The following is a 20,424-nucleotide window of genomic DNA, read 5'->3' on the forward strand; positions in this document are numbered from 1 at the left end:
TTGAAAACTTCATGGCATGATATGGATATGGAAATAATTAGATCCAGGAAACGACATATAGTCAACAACGTAGTAAATCAGTTATATTATTCAATACAATTACAAATTGTAAACAAATAATGTAGTGTGGCATTCTTCGTTGGTAAGATTTACTGTAAAAGTTCAATACATTTCTAATAAATTGTGTATTTTCACGCACATTAGTTTTGATGTCAATATTAAAGATAAAGTGGTTAATGAACAGTTAAATCGAAGCCAAAACTGTTTGGTACATATACTATGTAAAAAAGAACTCAATCATCTTTTTTACAAACAAATAAAACATTAAAAAACACACAGAATTCAGAAAATATGTTCTATTAAAATGCATTTTCCAATCATACGTGCTTGTAGCAAAGGGATATTACGTATATACGTATTTCCCAAATACGGTTATATATGTTTTAAATTAAATTGGACTCTTAATTTTTAAGCTATGTCAGCGAGTGCAAATTCATTGTCGGTAGGCATATCCCATTCCAAAACCTAAATGATATTACTTTGACCCTTGATCATTAGTGTGACATGCGAGTACAATACAAATGGAATTTAACTGCTTATTAGTTAAATGGTGGCATGAAATCCCCCCCACTTGAATTATCAATAGAAGAATTAGTATAAGAATATTATGCGTGGGCTTACCGCATATCCCGATAAGATAACGCACAGACAAATTAATTCTTTTAATTTGCGGTCCACTTAAATTTTTGAATTATTGCTTATGTTCTGATGCGAAAATATTTGTTCAAAAAAGTTATATTAATCTTTGAATACAACAGTACATAAAGACGTATTTTATAATTGCTTTGTTTACATACATCTATATTGACACGCGAGCGTTCAAGCGTTCGAAAATATCTATAACGCCCAAAGTTTTAAATCTTTATCAACGAATAATCCCAATAATGCATGTCAAGAGAGCGTTGCGGGGAAGACTTCGAATTCATTCACGGGGTAGCTTTACGTTCAATTACAGTAAAACATACGCGCATTTAAAATGTGGATATAGATTTATTGAGCAATAAGTAAGAGATAACACAGCACTGGCTGATAACCGCCGCATTCTATTTTTTAAGGTTAATACCTCTTATTTGAGCATTCTTGTTTATTGAAATAACCATCAATACTCAACATTCCCTTATTGTGTTTTAGATTATAATCTTTTTGATTGTTTTCTTTCAATTATCCCTGTTTCAACTGAAGAATTTTAAACACATGTTTGTACTGATATATTGATGGATATATAACATTCGTATGTCTGATTTAAATTGGCGTACAGATGTATACACTCTGTATAACCCCATATCGGAGGCCTATGCATTTTGAGTTTGATGACTAATATATTGTATTGTAGGGATGAGAAGTGAGTGGGAACACTTTGTTACAAAATCCATTTATCGTTTTGTTCCTTTTTATTGTATCAGTTTTTGAATAATAGTGTATTAGTCTTGTTTTAGTGATACATTAAATAAATCATGGAGAAAGTGTTTTTATTTTTTGTCAAAGAAATACAAGATTATCGAAAAACCTTTTAATAATAAACGAACGCAGCAAATAAAAAGGCCCTAAAATATATAACGTAATATACTCTAAATGAAAAATATAGTACATATTAGTAAGATAGCTGTCATCATTATTTGGTTAACAATATCATTACGCGTCTGTTGGCGCAACTTTGACACAAATTAAAGCATGTCTTTACAGAATATACAACTACAATACGACATTTGTCAATAATATGATTCATGTAAAGACTTTAGAACGAAAAGACTCGTATAGCATTAATTTACATGCCAATTTACAGTAACTGAGTTTGCAAAACACGGGTAATCCATTTTGGAGGTATAACAGCAATATTATGTCTTGGCTCGAAGTTGTGTATGCAATTCTAAATTCAACCAATACCAACCACTAACGTTATGATTCAAAAGTCGTTTCAAAAAATCGAGCAATGACATGTCGATGATATCTTTAAGTAAAGGTCTTTCATCATTTATTTCAAAACAGCCGTATTTGTTGTATTGTATGTTAATTCATCGTCAGAGAAACAACCCACAATCTTTTTTGCAAGAATTCGTGGCTCCAATATTAACCACATTGACTAATTCACTTCTAGCAAACGTGTGCCATCCTTTGAAACAATCCTTATTTATAGGCGTTGCAATTACAAGATCAGCTGTTCGTGCTCTTTGAAGCCAGGCAATCGTCTATATAAGCTACACAATCATGCCGTTTAATTGCCTTATGCCTTGGAATGGGTTGCTGTTAAGTTTCTGTGTAGTTTGAGACGCGTATACTGCTTAGTTTTTTATGCTATTTAAACTTAAGGAATACATTAGGTGCACGATCGTTTTGTAAAAGAATCATAAACAATTTGTATTTACACATTTTGCAGCATATCGTTAAGCTTTTGTATGACGATACCAGCTTAAAAAAGGAGTGATCGCTTTATGAACCAGCTTTGAGGGAAACAAAAGTATGTATTCATATCGTCGTTTTTCTTCGATTTTCTTACGGACAATATCAAATGATAAGCGAAAATTAATGAGGGCCATGTTATAATGCTAATATACTATTAGTATAAGAAGAAGTATTAGAAGTCTAATAAGTTTAGTTGTAACATTTGTAGCAATAATATGTCTAACAAAAACTTCCGATTATGTGTACGAAACGCCATCGATGAATAATTAATACATACTCAATTAGTAATTAGGTAATTAAATTGCGATGTTAACTAATTTAAATTTGCTCGTACTGTTGATGAGTTCGAATTGCATGTTGAGCCGAAACATATTTTTTACACTAGTAGGTTTTGTGAATTATTTTGGGAAGGTGTTAATTTCAGTTATCGTTTGAACAAGTTTAATCCTCAATTGTTTTATTTAAACGTTGTGCGGTCAGGTGAGTCTTAGATAAATCTTGGCTCATAGTATAATTTTGTCGAATCAAGCGTAAATATCAATATGTCTTTAATGCGTATCACGCACAGGACACATGCCTATGTGTCAAATGTCAAGATAAAAAACGGTTGAAAGTCAAATATAATTATCCATCAATACAACTTTTTTCATAGCTGTGCACAATGAATGAGTTCCCAACGACAGTATCATAAGTAATAAGCATATTTTGTTGGACCTTCTTACTTCCCTTCTTCCAAAGTCACACAAACACACTATTTACCGACATACTTTGTCGATAAATAAGACGAACGCGGGATTGAACTCATAATACCAAAGCGAATAGTTGCGCAGATTAAAGACATCCCTTGTTAGGAAAAGGGTCACAATTACGGTCACATACCAAACTGTTATATAAATTAAACTCTTAAATGTTGAACGGAACATAACTTTTTTTAGCATTTAATGTTTTTCAAATAACTCAAAAAGAGTGATTCAACATATCGTATCGTAACGTTAATGGCCAGTGTCTAGATAATGGTTCAATGTCTAATGATAAGGGGCTAGTATTGTCAAGCTTGGGTGGAGTCTTCTAAAACGTTGCAGAAGTTACAAACATAGTAATACAGATTTTTGAACACTATATCACGGTAAATATTGAGTGATAATAAATCACCCCAACGATTGATCTATACAGGAATGGCTTTATTGACGGCGTATCTTCGTGAACAAACCACTATTGTGAGATATCATTATCTATATATTAAACGAATTATTATTATGTTCTGCGTATATAATAAGATATATTTACTATAAAGTAACGTTTAGAAATTACAACAATTACATTTACTAGAAACAAGAAGTCCTTACAAAAAGTGCATCGTTTAAATAATGTGCATAGCAAAAGTTGACACTCGGCATACACAGAACACAGGTTTAACGAGTTTTTTATTTAGGTTTTTCTTTCATGGTTATGGATTTAACATAGTGACTTATAGCAATATACAAATACTCTTTATTAAGTAAATAATAGTAATACCAAAATAATTTTACGACCGAGATTTGAAAAATCTTAAGGGTGTTAACATAGTTTTTGTCAAGTATAACACAATTAATAGAAAAGCAATGTTCATGTCATGCACAATAATAAGAATTTAGACATGCAATGCCACTATAAATTGTTCCTATAGCGACATGTTGTAACATGTTTCTGACTTCTTGTGAAATTTGTGTGACACTTGTTGTTTCTTATTGTGTATATTTAAAATCATTACACAACAATAATGGGTAATGTATTCGATGTTTGCTTCACGTTTTTGCATTAACGTTTCCATTTTCTGTTCGAATAACACCATTGACTTGAGATTGTATCAGACGCGTGTTGATTTGTGATTAATTATGGGGTAATTGTGACTATTGGCTAGCCATCAACTCGGTTCAATCTCATAATATTTTGTATTCTAAGGCAATTATCAAAGTCAATTTGATTAATAGCCGATGTTCAATTATAAACGTTATATATGTGTAGGTAAACACTGAGTATTGGTTTAATCCTTAAAATGCTAAATTTAATTTAGTAATGTTTCTATGAACTCGCTTTCTTAACTAACATGTAATGACACGGACGAGGTACGAATTTAATCACTTTTGATCAAGTAATCAGCATATATAGTAAACTCGTAGTAATTCATGTATGTATGCCTTTTTTAAACTTCATTGTACACTGTAAACACGCAATTATTTTGTGCTTGTATATTTGTTAGATATCTTTGCGGAAGAACATTCTGTATTTTGCCCAAGCATTTAATTAAATGTTGATTTTACCATTAAATTTAACATGATTGTTGCTAAGTTAAATTTTAGGCAAAACTATTTACCGAATTATTTATAATATGTAAAAAACTAAAAAGTTACACTCATATCTTGCAAGGAAGTATAGGTAGCAAGCATTTTAATGAATTTTCCGATCATACCGGCTTGTTGTAGAAGGTAAACGTTGGCATACTTGTTTTCAAGAGAAGGTACACTGTTTTATATTAAATGTGACACGTAAATTATTTTTACTTTTGTGCTGATATGAAAGGGTGTATATAAATTGTCAGTAGGCATGTTTATCATGCAATATAAATGTTACAGTTCCCAACATATGTGGTATTACATTAACTCGGTTTCGTGAATTTGACATGAGCTTACAACACAAAAGAAGGTTAATTGTTTTTTATTTGTTCAATGGTGAGACGAAATCCTCATACTTATATCATCAATTGAAGACTGTTATACGAGGGCTTACCGCATATCCCGATAAGATTGCGCAAAATGAGGTTAATTCGTATTATTTGCGGTCTGAAAATACTGTTGAGTTATTGCTTATGTTCTGATGCGGACGGATTTGATTCTATGATCATTATAAATGCTTTAACACATCAATACAGAAAACAAAAATTAGTTTTTCTTCCGGATTTGAGACAAAACTGAACATTACATCAATATTGGCATCGTGCCGTCTATGAACGCTTAGTGTTTCAGGTATTTCATTTGTAAAATCTCCGTAACAGCGGTCAAGATGGTTGCGGGGAATACTTAGCACCCACTCGCGAGATGCATAACGATATAAGAAAATAAAAATACTTATATTTGAAATGTTGTAATGAATTACCAAAGTAATAAATTGAAGCTATTACAGCTCCAACGGATTAATGAATATAATTTTCTTAAGCGATTACACAGGTTATGTCTGGGAATGACCTGAGAAAGCAAATATGTTTTAAATAGTATTGGTCTAAATCCTACTATCTTAATGTTGAGTCGTTGATTTTGTATTCTGAGTCAGCTATTTTTCGAACGAAGAGCTTCAAACTAAAACAAGTATGTGTTTTAAAATATACTATTAGATGGGTGGATATTACAACCGTTTTTGTAAATACAATTTGCAGTATTGAATATATTATGTATATCTGTCATGTCGAAGGCTAATGTTGTTTGAGTTTACATAAATTGCTTTTTTATGTTGCGAGCATTGTAGAAAATAAATAAGGTAAACGATTGATATAGTAAAAACTATCATTCCAAAAAACAACAACAAAGTCTTCAGATATTCGAATGAGTTTATTAAAAATAAAAAAGCAATCGATATGACACACGTGGTTGTTATGATTTCTTCGTTTAAGATGTCTTCAAGCGTTTGTCGGAGCGACTCTGAAATAATTGTTAATCAATAATTTCTACAAAGCAAATATAAATTTATCACACCCTATACCGTTTTCCAGTTAAATATAACCATTACGAATATTTTTATCTAACAAAGGCCAAAGGCTCGCTTACTAAGAAAATGCCTGAACTCGTTTAATAACATATGGTATGATATGACAACTCGTGCCAGATCCTATATGTAGCATGAACATCATCGACACTATTCTACTGACGAAAGACAAAATCAAGACGATATAATTCATAACAGACCCGCATAATTGTAATTAACATTTAAACGATATACCGTTTTTACTTGATTTCATAAAACCTACCGTCTTTTCTGAAAAGTGATATATGTTATTCGAATTCCAACCAGTAACGTTATGGTTCCTAAGGCAGACCCTGCACTGATCATTGCAATGCCGATGTTTTCTTTAGGCAATGTTTTGTCCTTATTGTCATTGTATATACGTTCATCGGCAGGAACAACACCAACATCTCTATCGGTCAAATTTAATTTGTCAATAAAATCAGCTACAGTTTCGTTTCTATGATCATAGTTTTCATAAAACTGGCAGCGGAACGAACCATTTGTATTTATACACGTTTCGTTGCTATAACAGGGACTTGCAGAGCATTCGTTCACATCATCCGCACAACTATAGCCATCCCAACCATGTTGACATTGACAACTAAACGACCCATTTGTATTTATACACGACCCGTTGTTCTTGCAGCTGGACGTCAGACATTCGTCTACATCTGCTGCACAATCATATCCCCGCCATCCGTCTTGGCATTGACAGATAAAAGATCCACGAGTATTGTCACAAGTTCCATTGTTTTTGCACATGTAAGATTCGCATTCATCTATGTCCTCGAGACATCCAATTCCTTTCCAACCAGCATTACACTCACAGGTATAGTTTCCACGTGTATTAAGACAATGTTGATTTTCCGCACATGTATACAGTGACCTGAAGCAACAAAGAAACAGCTTTCGGTTTTTATTTTTTTTGTACTGAATAACATTGAGGTAATAAATACATTGAAGGATTAACATTCGCGTTATTATCCTCTTGTATGCCGTTAAGTCTGATTACGTAAATATACGAAATTATATACTCATCAACTCCTTAACAGGGTTTACAGTTGAGTTACCATTACCATGTTTTTAATGAAAGACCAGATTACCAATCAAATTGCATGGAACGGTAAATGTAAACTATAGGTGTTTTGAAACACGTTGAGAGGCTTAACGAGCCTCACACTCAACTTATAATTCATGATAATGAATACCTTGATACAAGACAAAATAAGTTGTTACTTAAGACTAAAAACGGAGTTACTGATAGCAATACACCAAATATTATACACAGTAGAGGTTTAAGTTTTGTATCATAAATTATGTAATTGACTCACGTATTAAGACATTCATCCAAATCGTGCGTACATCTCGGTAGACTCCAACCTGGCATACATTCTTGTGGATCTCCGGTCTCAAGTTGACAATGGTCTCCAGCCCAACCTCTTAGACAGTTACAACTGAAATAAATAACATAGGGGGTAATCACGTGACAGTCAAGATGGCGACGTCTATTTCGAGGCAGTTATTTTGCGCCGTTGTATACCTTTTATTACTTGTATATAGTTTTTAAATGCCGCTCACTTTCCTGCCATATCAGCAAGAAAGTTTCTAGCGTTTATATCGTATTAATATTCGCTCTATATCTCGACTTTATTCGTTGCGAAATTTCTCAGAGAGATGACCTAATTACAGCTTGACTAAGAAAATGTACGAAATTTAAAACGAAATAAATGCTAATCACCTTTTTATTAATACTGCCTGAAAGTAAGCGTCATTAACACTTTAAACAAACTGTAACACTTTAAACAAAAAAGCGTATAAAATAGCGGACATTAACGCTCTCTGCATTGGCGTCGCCATCTTGACTATCACTTGATTACCCCTTCCGAATTAACATGAAAATATAATTTTCAAACAGTTAGCGGCCGATTTACAAGTACCGTTGTGATACTCCAATCACGAAGCCACCGCTGCGTACAAGGTGATTGTCTTTTCATGCAAATGGGGTAACGTCATTTCCCAACATCAAAACCATGTGCGCTCGACGACTGTGATCAAACACATCGCGCTTTAACGCGGTGGCATACCAGATTTATTATCCTAAGTACTTTACATGAGTACCTTTGTAATCTGCACCAATATCCGCGGCGTTCTTTTTAGTGTCGTGATAAATACCCCCCCCCCCCCCCCCCTCCGATAACATCGCACACTTTGGGCGACTTTCCATGGCTATAATGCGCATTTGTAAGCGCATAACAGAAAGTACAGAAACTAAAATAAATCACCGTCGTGGCGCGAATGTCCAAAAATTAAGTAGTGTCCAAATGATATAAACATTTACTGCCTCAGGTTAAGTCTTACCAACGTTAAGCAAATGAAACTAGAGTCATAGGATTGACTGAATGTATTGTATTTAACATAAATAAATAGTATGCCCGGCATTTCACCTTATGTACCTTTTGGTGCGCATATATTTTTCCTTCTCGACAAACACAAAATTAATATATGAAACATTTAAAAATTGGGAAAAATTGGTCAAATTTCATCAGAGTTTTCACATGTTTTTCATTATGAAATATTTCATAAAACATATTTAAGCAAAGTGTTGGTAATTGAGGTAATACAATACGTTTTGAAGTACCAATGTATAGGAATTACAGTATAAGTGCGAGCATCAGAGAGGTTTGATAACAATCATCAGATCAAAAGACCATTAAATACTCCCCACATAATCATAACTTAGCACTCCGCCTTCTTTGTGCGGAAAACGTCAGTTTCGTTGACGTCAACACATTTAAACACTTCGAATTGACGTCGGTCGCATTGATCCATATTGACTTAATAGTTAATATGTGATATTATTATACTATTTCATACAGTACAAATATGACTTTAAATAAAATCTTGCCAGGTAAATACCACGTCAACGTTTTTGACCTTAAATATTACATATACTTCTAAATGTTTGATTGTCAAAGAATATTTTGATAATATTTAACACACAAAATAAAAATGAAAATACAGGTACAAGAAGTGTATGGGAAATTATTAGTGCAACACAAGTTATTAAATCATTATTGGTTTGTAACGGCCATAGTAATAAAAGTTCTACCTGAAACTCCCGATTGTGTTTATGCAATGCCCTCGATTTATACACGGATATCCTTTCGTGCATTCGTTTTCGTCTTCTCTACAAGTGTTTCCCTATAAACAATTTAGACAAAGTGAATTGGTTATTTAACCACGCATAAATATTAAAAGAAAGTAAAAGTAAATAATAATTAATACTTACAAAGCATAGTACAAACTCATCTGGGAGTTAGGCAGAACTGATTTTAAAATCTTAGCTTCCTAACAAAAGGGTTATACAAGCTAGTGAGCGTATTTATATGTTACGTTTATTAAACAATATATACCATAAATCCAACCAGGCATCTGCATGGGCGAGAATCGTTCAAGTCGCATTTGGCTGTAAAGGGCCCGTAACATGTCAAGTTTCCACATGGAATATCAGGATACTGGTTCCTATAGTCTACACTGGGAATCTGTTGAATTGATAATGTAAAATAGTTGATAAATTTTACAAACAATAAACACAGCTTTATTACACAAACTGTTGAGGATATTATAATAATTTACAAATGTTTCGTAATTATAAAGTCGCTTTTAATTTATTAAAGATATTAGGTTAAAACTTTCAAATAAGACTTTAAAACAAACGATACAATTTACTTACCGTGTTAACTATATGGACGATGCTAAATATTAAATAAACATAAATAGACATCGCAATTTCTTATTCGGAATGTTGCAATAGATGACTGATGACTTTGGTAATATGGTAAAACAGGTATTAACATAAAGTTAAAGTGATACTTTAATAAATACAGAAATGTTAATACCTTAACCCGGAACCGACCAAGTTTAATCACTTCCTTTGACTTTTGATTAGCTATTGAGGTTTGTGCTTAATGTTTAAATATTTACAAAATCGATGCTTTGGAGGAAATACAGATATATCAGCAAGTGATACGGTTAATGCGACAGCCGTATGTCACGTTTGATTATGGATTATTCGCTTATCAATGATAATAATTTGAAATGCCAAAGACTTTAATGTAACACCTTTTGAAAGGTCAGTGAGTAATTCAATTAAATCACAAAACACTACATAAGTGAGAGAATCAATGTTAATATGACTAGAGTTAATTTAAGTATCAACCTACACATAAGAATTAATTTTTTTACCTGCCATGTACTCATTAGTATATGTACGTAACACAATCAGTTAACCTTGAGTATTTGCCGGCAGTTTATTATTAATAAATTTACAGTCTTTTTTAAACTCTGGAGTATATGTAAACAAAGATCAAGGAGAGCGACATCGTAATAATGACAACAACTATGTTTTCAACTTTTCTTCACTTCTATATATGTCTATTTCGGCATCTAGCCTACAAATATCGTTAAAAAGCAAGGATGTGTTACCGAGGTAACAGTATTGTGTCGTCTACCACTGAAAGAAGCATCACCTTTAAAGAAATGTTAAAACATGAGAACACATAACGATATGTCAAACAAAGGTAAACAATTGGCGATATACAATTTCCAGTTGCCTCGGAACTGTTTTTGAATATTATGTATGAAATTCCAAAGCCAGTCAAGCAAAACACTATTCCAGGAGCTGAAGCAACAATGACCCTTGCTATGAACTTGATGACTCTTTGGCGTAGATGGACTTCTTTACATCTAACCTGAAGCTGCCAATCGTATTAATACAAGGGCATCGGTTGCGACAAGGAAGTCAAGGTGCACACTCATCCAAATCGTCTTGGCATGCATTTCCCTGATGGGATACATTCACATGAATAATAAAAAGATCACATTCAACACGTAAATGACACGTGGGAGAACAATAATTCTATATGGTTATAATATATTGTATTTGTTGTAAAAGTTGGCGTTATGAATTTACTCAGATAAACTGCTTGATTTAAGCAGAAAGGAACGATATACGAGAACTATTAAACAATAACATAAGAGCTTTAATTGCATGCACAGCAATGAAATGTTTTATTGGAAGAGTCAGTTTTGTTTAAGTAAATGATAAATTGGTCAATCATGTTTAAGAGAAAATGCTTCCGACCGTGAATCTAACTTTGCAAGCACAATTGTTTTTTTCCGTTGGCCATTTTACAAGACGTTGAGTAAGGACCATATCATGTTATATTTCCACACAAGATGTCTGGTATAATTATCAAGACTGCTGTGCTTTGGATATGCGGAAAAATGAATTGGCATTTTTATTCACACAAGTTAAACAGTTGCTAGCAATGAAATGTGTGATCGAGTAAAAGTATTAACGTCAATTGAATGCTTGGACTCGTCAATCTGAAGCTAAATGAACGAAAACGAACAGTGATATTTTTGGTTCAAAAGCCGTTGAAAAGATGAACGTTTTCAACCAGGAACTTAAGTTTATCCTCTTTACTTTATTCTCGTTCACTTGTATCATGACTTATTAAACACAGGTTTGAACAGAAATTTATAAAAAGCATATTCTTCACTGTGTCAATTACTTAAAATAACCAACATGTTAAGGCCTTTACAAAAGTATTTAATTGCGGTACTTACGATTGTGACGGCAGTGTGATCATTATAAAACAAAAGACGGATCGGACGTTCGACGTATTAATACAACAAAACCATGTATATTGCGAGGTACAGTGGTTGTTACTTAAATGAAATAAATCCTTCAAATAATAACACATGTACTGCATATTTACCATAACCCACTTTGACTTGGTATTGATTGGAGTCATTTGATCAAATTAAAGGGACAGCTACACATTTATTTAGATGTTGCTATTTTATAAATAAATCTGCGGTAACTATATTTAGTATGTTGACTACAACTATAATACTTATTCAGTACAAAACAATACCCAGGCATTTATTTCAACTGACAATCACAATAACAAAAAACCGTCAGAAGGAGACTTTCTGGGCTTAGTTACGTAAAAAGATGAACATATGCATATTTATGATTCCTCTTCAGAATTGTGCTCATTTAGATCTACTGCTTATCTATATTTTAATTTAAAAGATTTTAACATTGTTAAAGAAATGGATTAAATAAAAAATATATAATTTTAAACTAAAGAACTCAGTAAAATAAGTCAAATAAACGTGTGTTCTTGCTTGATAAAGGGAAATAAGTGAGCAAGATAAGACTCATACTCCAAGAGTTCAATCGGCGAAACAAAAGCTATCATTAAACAACAAATCGTCTTTCGTTGTCATTTATTTAATGTAAATATATGTAAACTTCAGGCATTATAATGCCCCCATCCCATATGACATTAATCCTTATTTTTAAACACAAAAGAGTTTTTAAACGTGTATCCCTTGTTGTATCGCATGAACAAAACATATACGATCCATGTCAGTTCTGTCAGTTAAAGATACGGATGATAGGTGAAGGAACTTTGCACTACATCACTGAACTACAAATATAGACATAATAAATACACATTCTGTTTAAGCTGTTTTGAAACGACCATCTTTGTCGATAATGAACACCCTTGCAAGGCTCGTACCACCCGCTTCCAGATTATTATTTTCTTTCGCAGAACCCACCTTTTGCTTCTTGCTACAAAATATGAACGTCATATTTAAATATACATATTGGTATAGATATATAATCAATAACGCATGACTCTTTTTATGTAAATATGATCGCATTGTGAACAAAACAAACTTCCGATAAACTATTGATATCAAAAGATAAAAATAAAAATTTTATTGTTTATTTTATACATAAAAAATACAATATGTTCATCATGATATGGTGTTTACATAATCTGTAAACATTTAAATAGCGAATTTAATACCTGCATTTTCTATATGCAATCAGCGCAACAATAAATCCGGAAATGAAGGCTACAGTGCCAAATACTGAGCCAAGAACAATGTTAAGTTCAGTTTCTTGTTGGTTCTCCGAGTTTTCCCTCTTGTTGCCAAAGCTTTGTACAATATGCATATGTCCTCCATCAAGATTTCTTCCAGGGTCCTCATTAGAAGGTCTTAATCCATCTGAGGCTCTGGTCGAAGCTGCTGTTGAATTGATGACCAGTTTACTTTCCACGCAAATGAGGCTACCGTTGGTGCTTGAACAAATTTGACGCAAGCCACAGACAGTTGCATTTGTACATTCAATACTGGCGATGTCGCATATGTCTCCCTTCCAGCCAATGTCACAGTCGCACCTGTAGCCACCGACAGTATTTACACAGTGTTGTTGTGGCCCACACATACTGGTATTAGCACATTCATCAATGTCACCAGAGCAGTTGAAACCCTCCCAGCCAAAATCACAATGACAAATGTAGCTACCTAAAGTATTGACACAGTGTTGGTTTGGTCCGCATATACTGGTATTTGAGCATTCGTTTACGTCTTTCGTGCAGTTGTCCCCATCCCATCCATGATCACAGCCACAACTAAAGCCGCCTTCTGTATTGACACAATAGTGGTTTTGTCCACAAGCGCTTCCATTTGCACATTCATCAATGTCAATAGAACATTCGACTCCCTCCCAGCCAGTTTCACAATGACATAAGAAACTTCCTAGACTATTAATACAGTTTTGATGGGCTCCACACATACTGGTATTTAGACATTCATCAATGTCGTCTGTGCAATTCACTCCGTCCCATCCTGTGAGACATTCACAATGGTAACTTCCAGGGTCGTTAACGCACTTGGTAAGGTACCTGGTACAAGGACTGATTGTTTCGCATTCATTTACGTCCAGATCACAGTGCGGTCCAGTCCAGCCGTTGTCACAGTCACACCGATAACCTCCATACGTATTTAGACAACGCTGATGTAAAGAACAAGCATTCTCATTATTGCATTCATTTGTGTCGTTTTTGCAATCGAATCCTTCCCATCCGCTGTAACAATTACAATAATAACTGCCAAGTGTATTGATGCAATGTTGATGAGAATTACAGAGGCTTGCATTATAGCATTCATCAATGTCGTCTGTGCAATTGCTACCGTGCCATCCAATGTCACACTCGCAAGCATAGCTTCCTATGGAATTCACACAATGTTGATTTATTTCACACAAGCTGTTGTTGTTGCATTCATTAATGTCCGCTGTGCAAATGACTCCCATCCAGCCGATATCACAAATACACGAGTAGCTTCCATCATTGTTGACACAGATTTGGTGCATCCCACAGATGTTTGCCCTAGTGCACTCATTAATATCTTTTGTACAGTGCACGCCTTCCCAGCCGATGTCACAGCCGCATTTATAATTACCAACATTATTTTCGCAGTGCTGGTGTAGACCACATGTGTTGGTGCTACTGTGAATAAAATATTCCAGAAATATTTGTAGCCAATATGTAAGTGTATATGTATATCTATAGTTAGGTTAACCGACATATATGAGTAAAGTTTAAGAAGAAATTATTTAAGAAATAAATGCATTTGTCTTGCCTATTTCCGCACTCATCAAAATCTTGGCATTCACCATATGTGTCATTATATACTTGATTCACGTAGCCAGGAAGACAGGCTCGTTCAGAAGCGGTGACGTTTTCGTCCAAAAATTGACACCTCGGACCAGTCCATCCCACTAAGCAGGAACAGCTGTATGTACATTTTCAGGATGTAATTCAACGGATTTATAAAAATATGAAAATGTATGCTCCAAAATCTTTCTTTACATAACATGACGGTGCTTGATAATTGCATTGTTTTTTTATAATTGGTATTCATTTGTTGATATCTAAACATCTAAGAATATTTCTATCGACTTACGTGGCAACGTTAATAATTTTTTGAGTTAATTGAAGTTAAGCTAAACTTAACACTGGCAAATCGAAATATTGTTTTTTGTAATATTGAATACACCAAATTCATCGGATTTTACACTTATTCGTGTAATATTTATTGATGTATATATGTGTATACATTGTTATTGCTTCGTTTTGTAAAAAGAAACAAATTGATACCTACTTGAATCCACCCAGCGTGTTGACGCAAATACCTGTCCCAAATCGAGCGCACGGATCATAGCTTAGGAATGTACACTCATCTCTGTCCGTACAATTAGCGCCCTGCATATCAATGAAGCGTAGAAAAGGTATTTATTTCACATGTCTGAACATGATGAAAGCATATTATTGACAATAAATAGAAAAATGTTCGGCAGAATTAGGACACCCACACATATGTTTAATCTAGAACCTAAAATGATTAAACAAATATAATAATTGAATGGCAAACCTCGTATTAGCAAAACAATATGTTATAAAAAAAAATACAAAAGGCGGTTCAAAGATGAAAAATTTGAACTCTTTTTTTAGCTCTCTAAATTCTCATGGATCCGTATAATTGTTACTGGTAATTGTTAATGGATAAATATTGTAAATACCATGATAGATTTTCATGAATTATACAACTGTAGACGTCACTATCTTGAAGACTTGATAAACAGGATTTTGGAAAATTACATTAAAGTCATTTGTTGAACTTTGTTAAAAAATAACCATTTAAAAATCAGCTTCTGGTTCAAAATCCTATATTTTATAACCAAGACATAACTATTGTTAACAGAAGTGTATTTTTTAATTCATGGTTCGAAAAAGGCGTTCATTTTGTTTGAGACTTAATGCATAATACTGAACATCTTATCATGTACTGTTATGATGAATTTTGCAGAGTATATAACTTCCATCCAAACTACCTACATTTCCTAGATATTATTAATACAGTGACAAGGTACATGAAAGTCAGAAGCTTTCATGAAATTATTTTTTGAAGCCGTTTATCCCCATTAGTCTGCGATCCATCTTAAAAAACGCAAAGGATACAAAACCAATGTTTGTTATAATTACAAAAAAAGAGTCTTCACCAGTGTGTATAGCTAAATTGTCGAATATTTTTAAATATATTGAAACAAAAGAATGGAGACACATTTTTGATATGCCATTTAATTTTACTCGGGATACCAATTTACAGTGGTTTTAATATAGAATTGTACATAAAATTTTGGATACAAACTAATTTTTATTTAAAATTGGATATTCCACTACAGACATCTGTACCTATTGTGAAACTGAACGTGAAACTATTCAACATATTTTTGGGAATGTAAGCATGTCAATCAGTTAATAACAGAATTGTTTTCTGGATGTTATCATTTTTTGAATTTTCTTAACATGCCTTCCTTTATACTGGGACATGCAAATACAAATAGTTCTTTAAATGTAGTTTTTGTTTTGTTTTCATTTATAATTGTAATATGCAAAAAACTTGACCAGCGTTTAAGGGAGCAAAATCTTACCTGTCCCTGCACTGCCATATACTTAACGAAATTAATTATTTTACCGATTTGCCTAAAAGCAAAGACTGGGATCTTTTGTCACCTCTTCTCCGGTAGTTGTGATAAGAGACTTTAACCAATTATTTAACAATACAAATTTTGCTTACACTGATATGTAAAAGCGTTTTTATTGTAAAATGTATATAATGTGTTGTTATATGCACACATTGCATGCAAAATATGTACGGTGTTGTGTGCGATGCCCTCGACCCACACACACCTATCGACGAGGAGAATATAATATATCGAACGGAAAAAAATAAAAAATAAAATAAATAAAATTTAAATAATAATTGCTGGGATTTCTTCATTTTAAAATTACTTCTCTCCCTTCATCGTGTTAGCAATCATAGTTGTGTTTGAATGTATTAGTCGTTGCATATGTGTAATGTTTATTCAATCGGATTTAAAAGAAAATGCAACAACACACATCTCATCAACATCAAGAATACTTCCAATGTATCATCGTCCAAATACCATTAATATCATTTGCAAAGCTAGATTTCAACCAGATTAATTATACAAACACTAAATAAAATTGAATTCTTTTACTGAAAAATGTCCAGTATATTTGGTCTGAATGCTCCGTTTCTCAAAGAAGATCATATTCTCAATTATTCATACGAATTCTTTACGAATGCAAAAATGCATAAATTAAAAAATAAAAAACAAAATAGTAATACAAACTACTAAAAACGACTATGATACTTCTATAGATATGAAACCTTACCACGAATCCAACTTTACATGCACCGCACTCTATATCTCCCGACTGGGTGTTGTTATTACACGTCGACCAGAAAGGACACGTGTGGTTTCCGCATTTTTGTGTTGTTTCATTTTGGTCTGGCTGCGCTTGCTGCAGGAAAAATGAAAACATTACATCATACTATTAATCATAGTTCCACTTAGAACACTTAGTTGTACTGCGTATTGTACACGTTTTGTAAATTGTGTTAATATTTAAATGCCTACATGTTTTAACGCACTTAAACATCGTGATCCTTTGCAAGTAGTATGTATATGAACTCCAAAAGCTTATTACTCAAGTATTATACATAGACACATATTTACATTCATATAACTGTCCTTACATATGACTAATTGATACAAATTCATACATTTATAGGATATGTTTATTAAAGATATACACAAAATGAATTGCTTATAATATTATCTTTAAAAAAAATTAGTTACTTACACAGCTAACGAAAATAACTGGAATAAAAATAATGTTCCAAAGTACTGACTTCATAATATACAATACTAACGCTCAAATAAAAAATAAAAATGATGTCTTATAAGAACAAGCGTTTATAAAACCTTGCGTTTTTTTCAATTGCGTCGAAGTCAAATGCAATATACCTATTAAATCTTGAACTGGGTCATAAAAACGTTAATTTAGGTGATGTACGGACGGTAAAACAAACACACGTTTTAATCAAATTGATTCCATGTCTTTGGCACAGATAACCATGATCATAATTTTATTGTTCAATTTAAACCATTAAAGGGAAAAATTCGTTGCAAGAGTTCTGCACACATCATGGTCAAACATTACTTATTTTGTATAATTTTGTAGCAAGCGGTGGTGCGCGTGTCTCTTTTACTTGGATTTTGGCTTTACATTACGTATCTTAAATTGATGCTGAGGCAAGTTCTTAAATGTTTATATAATACCGTATTTTCATTGCAGAGATTGTCAAATAAAAAGATGATTTCGCGATATAAGTGTGCGCATCATCATTTATTGTAATGCGACGTCGCTATAAAGTTGTCGCTCAGCACTGAAGTAGTTTCGTGTGCTTCACTTTCTACACCTGTGTCACTTGATTGTTATTATTTTAAATTTATTATTTACCATATCGCTGGTTGTATGTTGCGAGTTAACTACTAATAAAATTAATATTTGAAACGTTCTAAGACTGAAATTATCAAATCATATAATTTCACACGAGCTAGAGAAAACGAATACTTTTTTCTCAACTCTTTCACCGCATATCATGCGATGAATGCTAGTGCGACGCCTTTGATCAAATACTATTTTCTTTAACATGAACGCGCATGATATAGAGTAAGAAGTAACCGTATGGAATAATTTTTGCCTCTAAAGTTACCCTTTAAACGTTCGAGAAATGTTTAGAATAATTTCTTTGTAAGGAACATTATTGTATTTGCAATTTAAAGTATTTTATGGTGACACGAGATTACACGGTATTTTAAGATATAAACAAAATATGATAATATTCATTTATAATGGCAATAAAGATAATAAAACCTTTATATCAATTTTATGAGAGATTTTGCCAAAATATGCAATGGCGTTGATATAGTTAATATCTTCTCACCGTTGGCTAGGTCGAGAGACAGTCGTAGTATTTGTAAATCTTACTTAAATGCATTTTTTGTGCCGTTTGCATTACTTCGTACTTGATTAATAAAAATGTTTCTCAAAACTGCTGAAAAATAATAACTTTTCTATTATCAATTAGCATACGCATCAGTAACGTCCTATGCTCAAAGCTTAGAAATTTGGAAGAATACGTATTTATATATGTATAAGTAAGAGTCTTACTATAACCCTACATCGTCTCTTGAAAGGTTTATTACTAATATTCAAAGAAGTGCATACGCAAAAGCAGACTATGTATATTGTTCACTTTTTTCCCTTTTCTAGTTGCCCTATCAAGCCCCATCACGCACACGTCAGCCAATAGGAGTCTTACTTACTTACTTATTATTAATTATGTTATTAAATATGTTTGCATTCATAAATATCCCAATATTGTCAAGGTTCATTTCACTGACAATAGTTTCTATACTTTAGATCTACTACCTGGAATAAATTATTGTTCAAGATATGCGTTGCGTTCGTTTCGAATGTTTTATTTAAGTGGTATTTGATAACATGGTTTATATAAACAACAAATGAATATTTACCCTTGAGGTAAGTTTGTGAACCCTTGATTTATTTAGAATTGTGTACTACTTTGTGGGCAACATTCGATAAGAGCAGAGTTTACATAGGGTATCATTTAGAGATACAAGTTTAAGAAATCATTTGCTTTGATTACGTATATATGAATTGTTGTATGTAAGACCTCTTTAGTTTAAACATATTTTATTTCAAGAACAATCATATTATATACAAAGTATGCATACATAGTTACAATTGATTTACATGTTCTGCAAAGGGATAAGAACGAAAGACCAAGTCTTGAATAGTTCTTCTCCGTACTTATTTTTTGCAGGATTGTAACTTTACGATGGGTGGTTATAATGTTTTAGTAAACATACAATACGACATTTTAAGAAAAAGAAGGAAAATTGTAACATAGAAGGAAAAAATAAAAATAAAAGAAACATTTTGTCATATAATTAGAAGAAGCGAAACAAGACATTGAGACCGGGATCGGACGAAGGAAGCTAATCAAATGTACCGATATAGTGTGGAACACAGATGTTTGAACAAATGCTTTTTGTTAGTTTTGATTGTATTTTAATTTGATGTTTTTGATGTGGCAGATAACTAGGTATCAAAGCGTTTACTATGCTTAATATACTTATGAACTGCATCAAAAATACGAGTGTTTTTCTCAAAGTCAATACTTTCATCTCCATACAATAATGTGTTAATAGATGTAGGTGCCAAAGGGGCAAGTGTATTGATTAGAACTTCACGTTGTTGCCTGAAACGGTCGCATTCTAGAAAATAATTATATACGGTTTCGATAGTTCCACAACTACATATGGGTGACTGAACAATATTGCACATATAAAGGTCTTGATTTAATGAACTACAACGA

General features: G+C 32.8%; 2 protein-coding genes across 2 annotated transcripts; both read right to left on the reverse strand.

The window, feature by feature from the left end:
- Positions 1 to 6,069: 6,069 nt before the first annotated feature.
- On the reverse strand, positions 6,070 to 10,050 carry LOC127871122 (neurogenic locus notch homolog protein 1-like). The gene is made up of 6 exons (XM_052413839.1): positions 9,950 to 10,050; positions 9,630 to 9,758; positions 9,326 to 9,417; positions 7,548 to 7,670; positions 6,458 to 7,102; positions 6,070 to 6,131 (listed from the first exon to the last, which is right to left on the reverse strand). The coding sequence occupies exons 1-6, from the start codon at positions 9,998 to 10,000 to the stop codon at positions 6,110 to 6,112; spliced, it is 1,062 nt and encodes a 353-aa protein (XP_052269799.1). The 5' UTR covers positions 10,001 to 10,050; the 3' UTR covers positions 6,070 to 6,109.
- Positions 10,051 to 12,501: 2,451 nt separating this feature from the next.
- LOC127871115 (latent-transforming growth factor beta-binding protein 2-like) lies at positions 12,502 to 17,953 on the reverse strand. The gene is made up of 6 exons (XM_052413825.1): positions 17,820 to 17,953; positions 17,349 to 17,477; positions 15,250 to 15,350; positions 14,728 to 14,880; positions 13,107 to 14,594; positions 12,502 to 12,865 (listed from the first exon to the last, which is right to left on the reverse strand). The coding sequence occupies exons 1-6, from the start codon at positions 17,871 to 17,873 to the stop codon at positions 12,754 to 12,756; spliced, it is 2,037 nt and encodes a 678-aa protein (XP_052269785.1). The 5' UTR covers positions 17,874 to 17,953; the 3' UTR covers positions 12,502 to 12,753.
- Between the last annotated feature and the right edge of the window lie 2,471 nt (positions 17,954 to 20,424).

This window comes from Dreissena polymorpha, chromosome 3, assembly GCF_020536995.1.
Source record: "Dreissena polymorpha isolate Duluth1 chromosome 3, UMN_Dpol_1.0, whole genome shotgun sequence".
Classification (NCBI taxonomy): Eukaryota; Metazoa; Mollusca; class Bivalvia; order Myida; family Dreissenidae; genus Dreissena; species Dreissena polymorpha.

Excerpts from the sequence above, each read along its gene's own strand:
- LOC127871122 (XM_052413839.1), bottom strand. The coding sequence starts at position 10,000 with ATGTCTATTTATGTTTATTTAATATTTAGCATCGTCCATATAGTTAAC. Across the intron at positions 9,759-9,949 it reads TCGTCCATATAGTTAACACG|ATTCCCAGTGTAGACTATAG; the intron begins GTAAGTAAATTG and ends TCAATTCAACAG. Across the intron at positions 6,132-6,457 it reads ATCACTTTTCAGAAAAGACG|AGTCGCTCCGACAAACGCTT; the intron begins GTAGGTTTTATG and ends CAATTATTTCAG.
- LOC127871115 (XM_052413825.1), bottom strand. The coding sequence starts at position 17,873 with ATGAAGTCAGTACTTTGGAACATTATTTTTATTCCAGTTATTTTCGTT. Across the intron at positions 15,351-17,348 it reads CATGTAAAGTTGGATTCGTG|GGCGCTAATTGTACGGACAG; the intron begins GTAAGGTTTCAT and ends ATTGATATGCAG. Across the intron at positions 14,881-15,249 it reads AACACGCTGGGTGGATTCAA|CTGTTCCTGCTTAGTGGGAT; the intron begins GTAGGTATCAAT and ends ATGTACATACAG.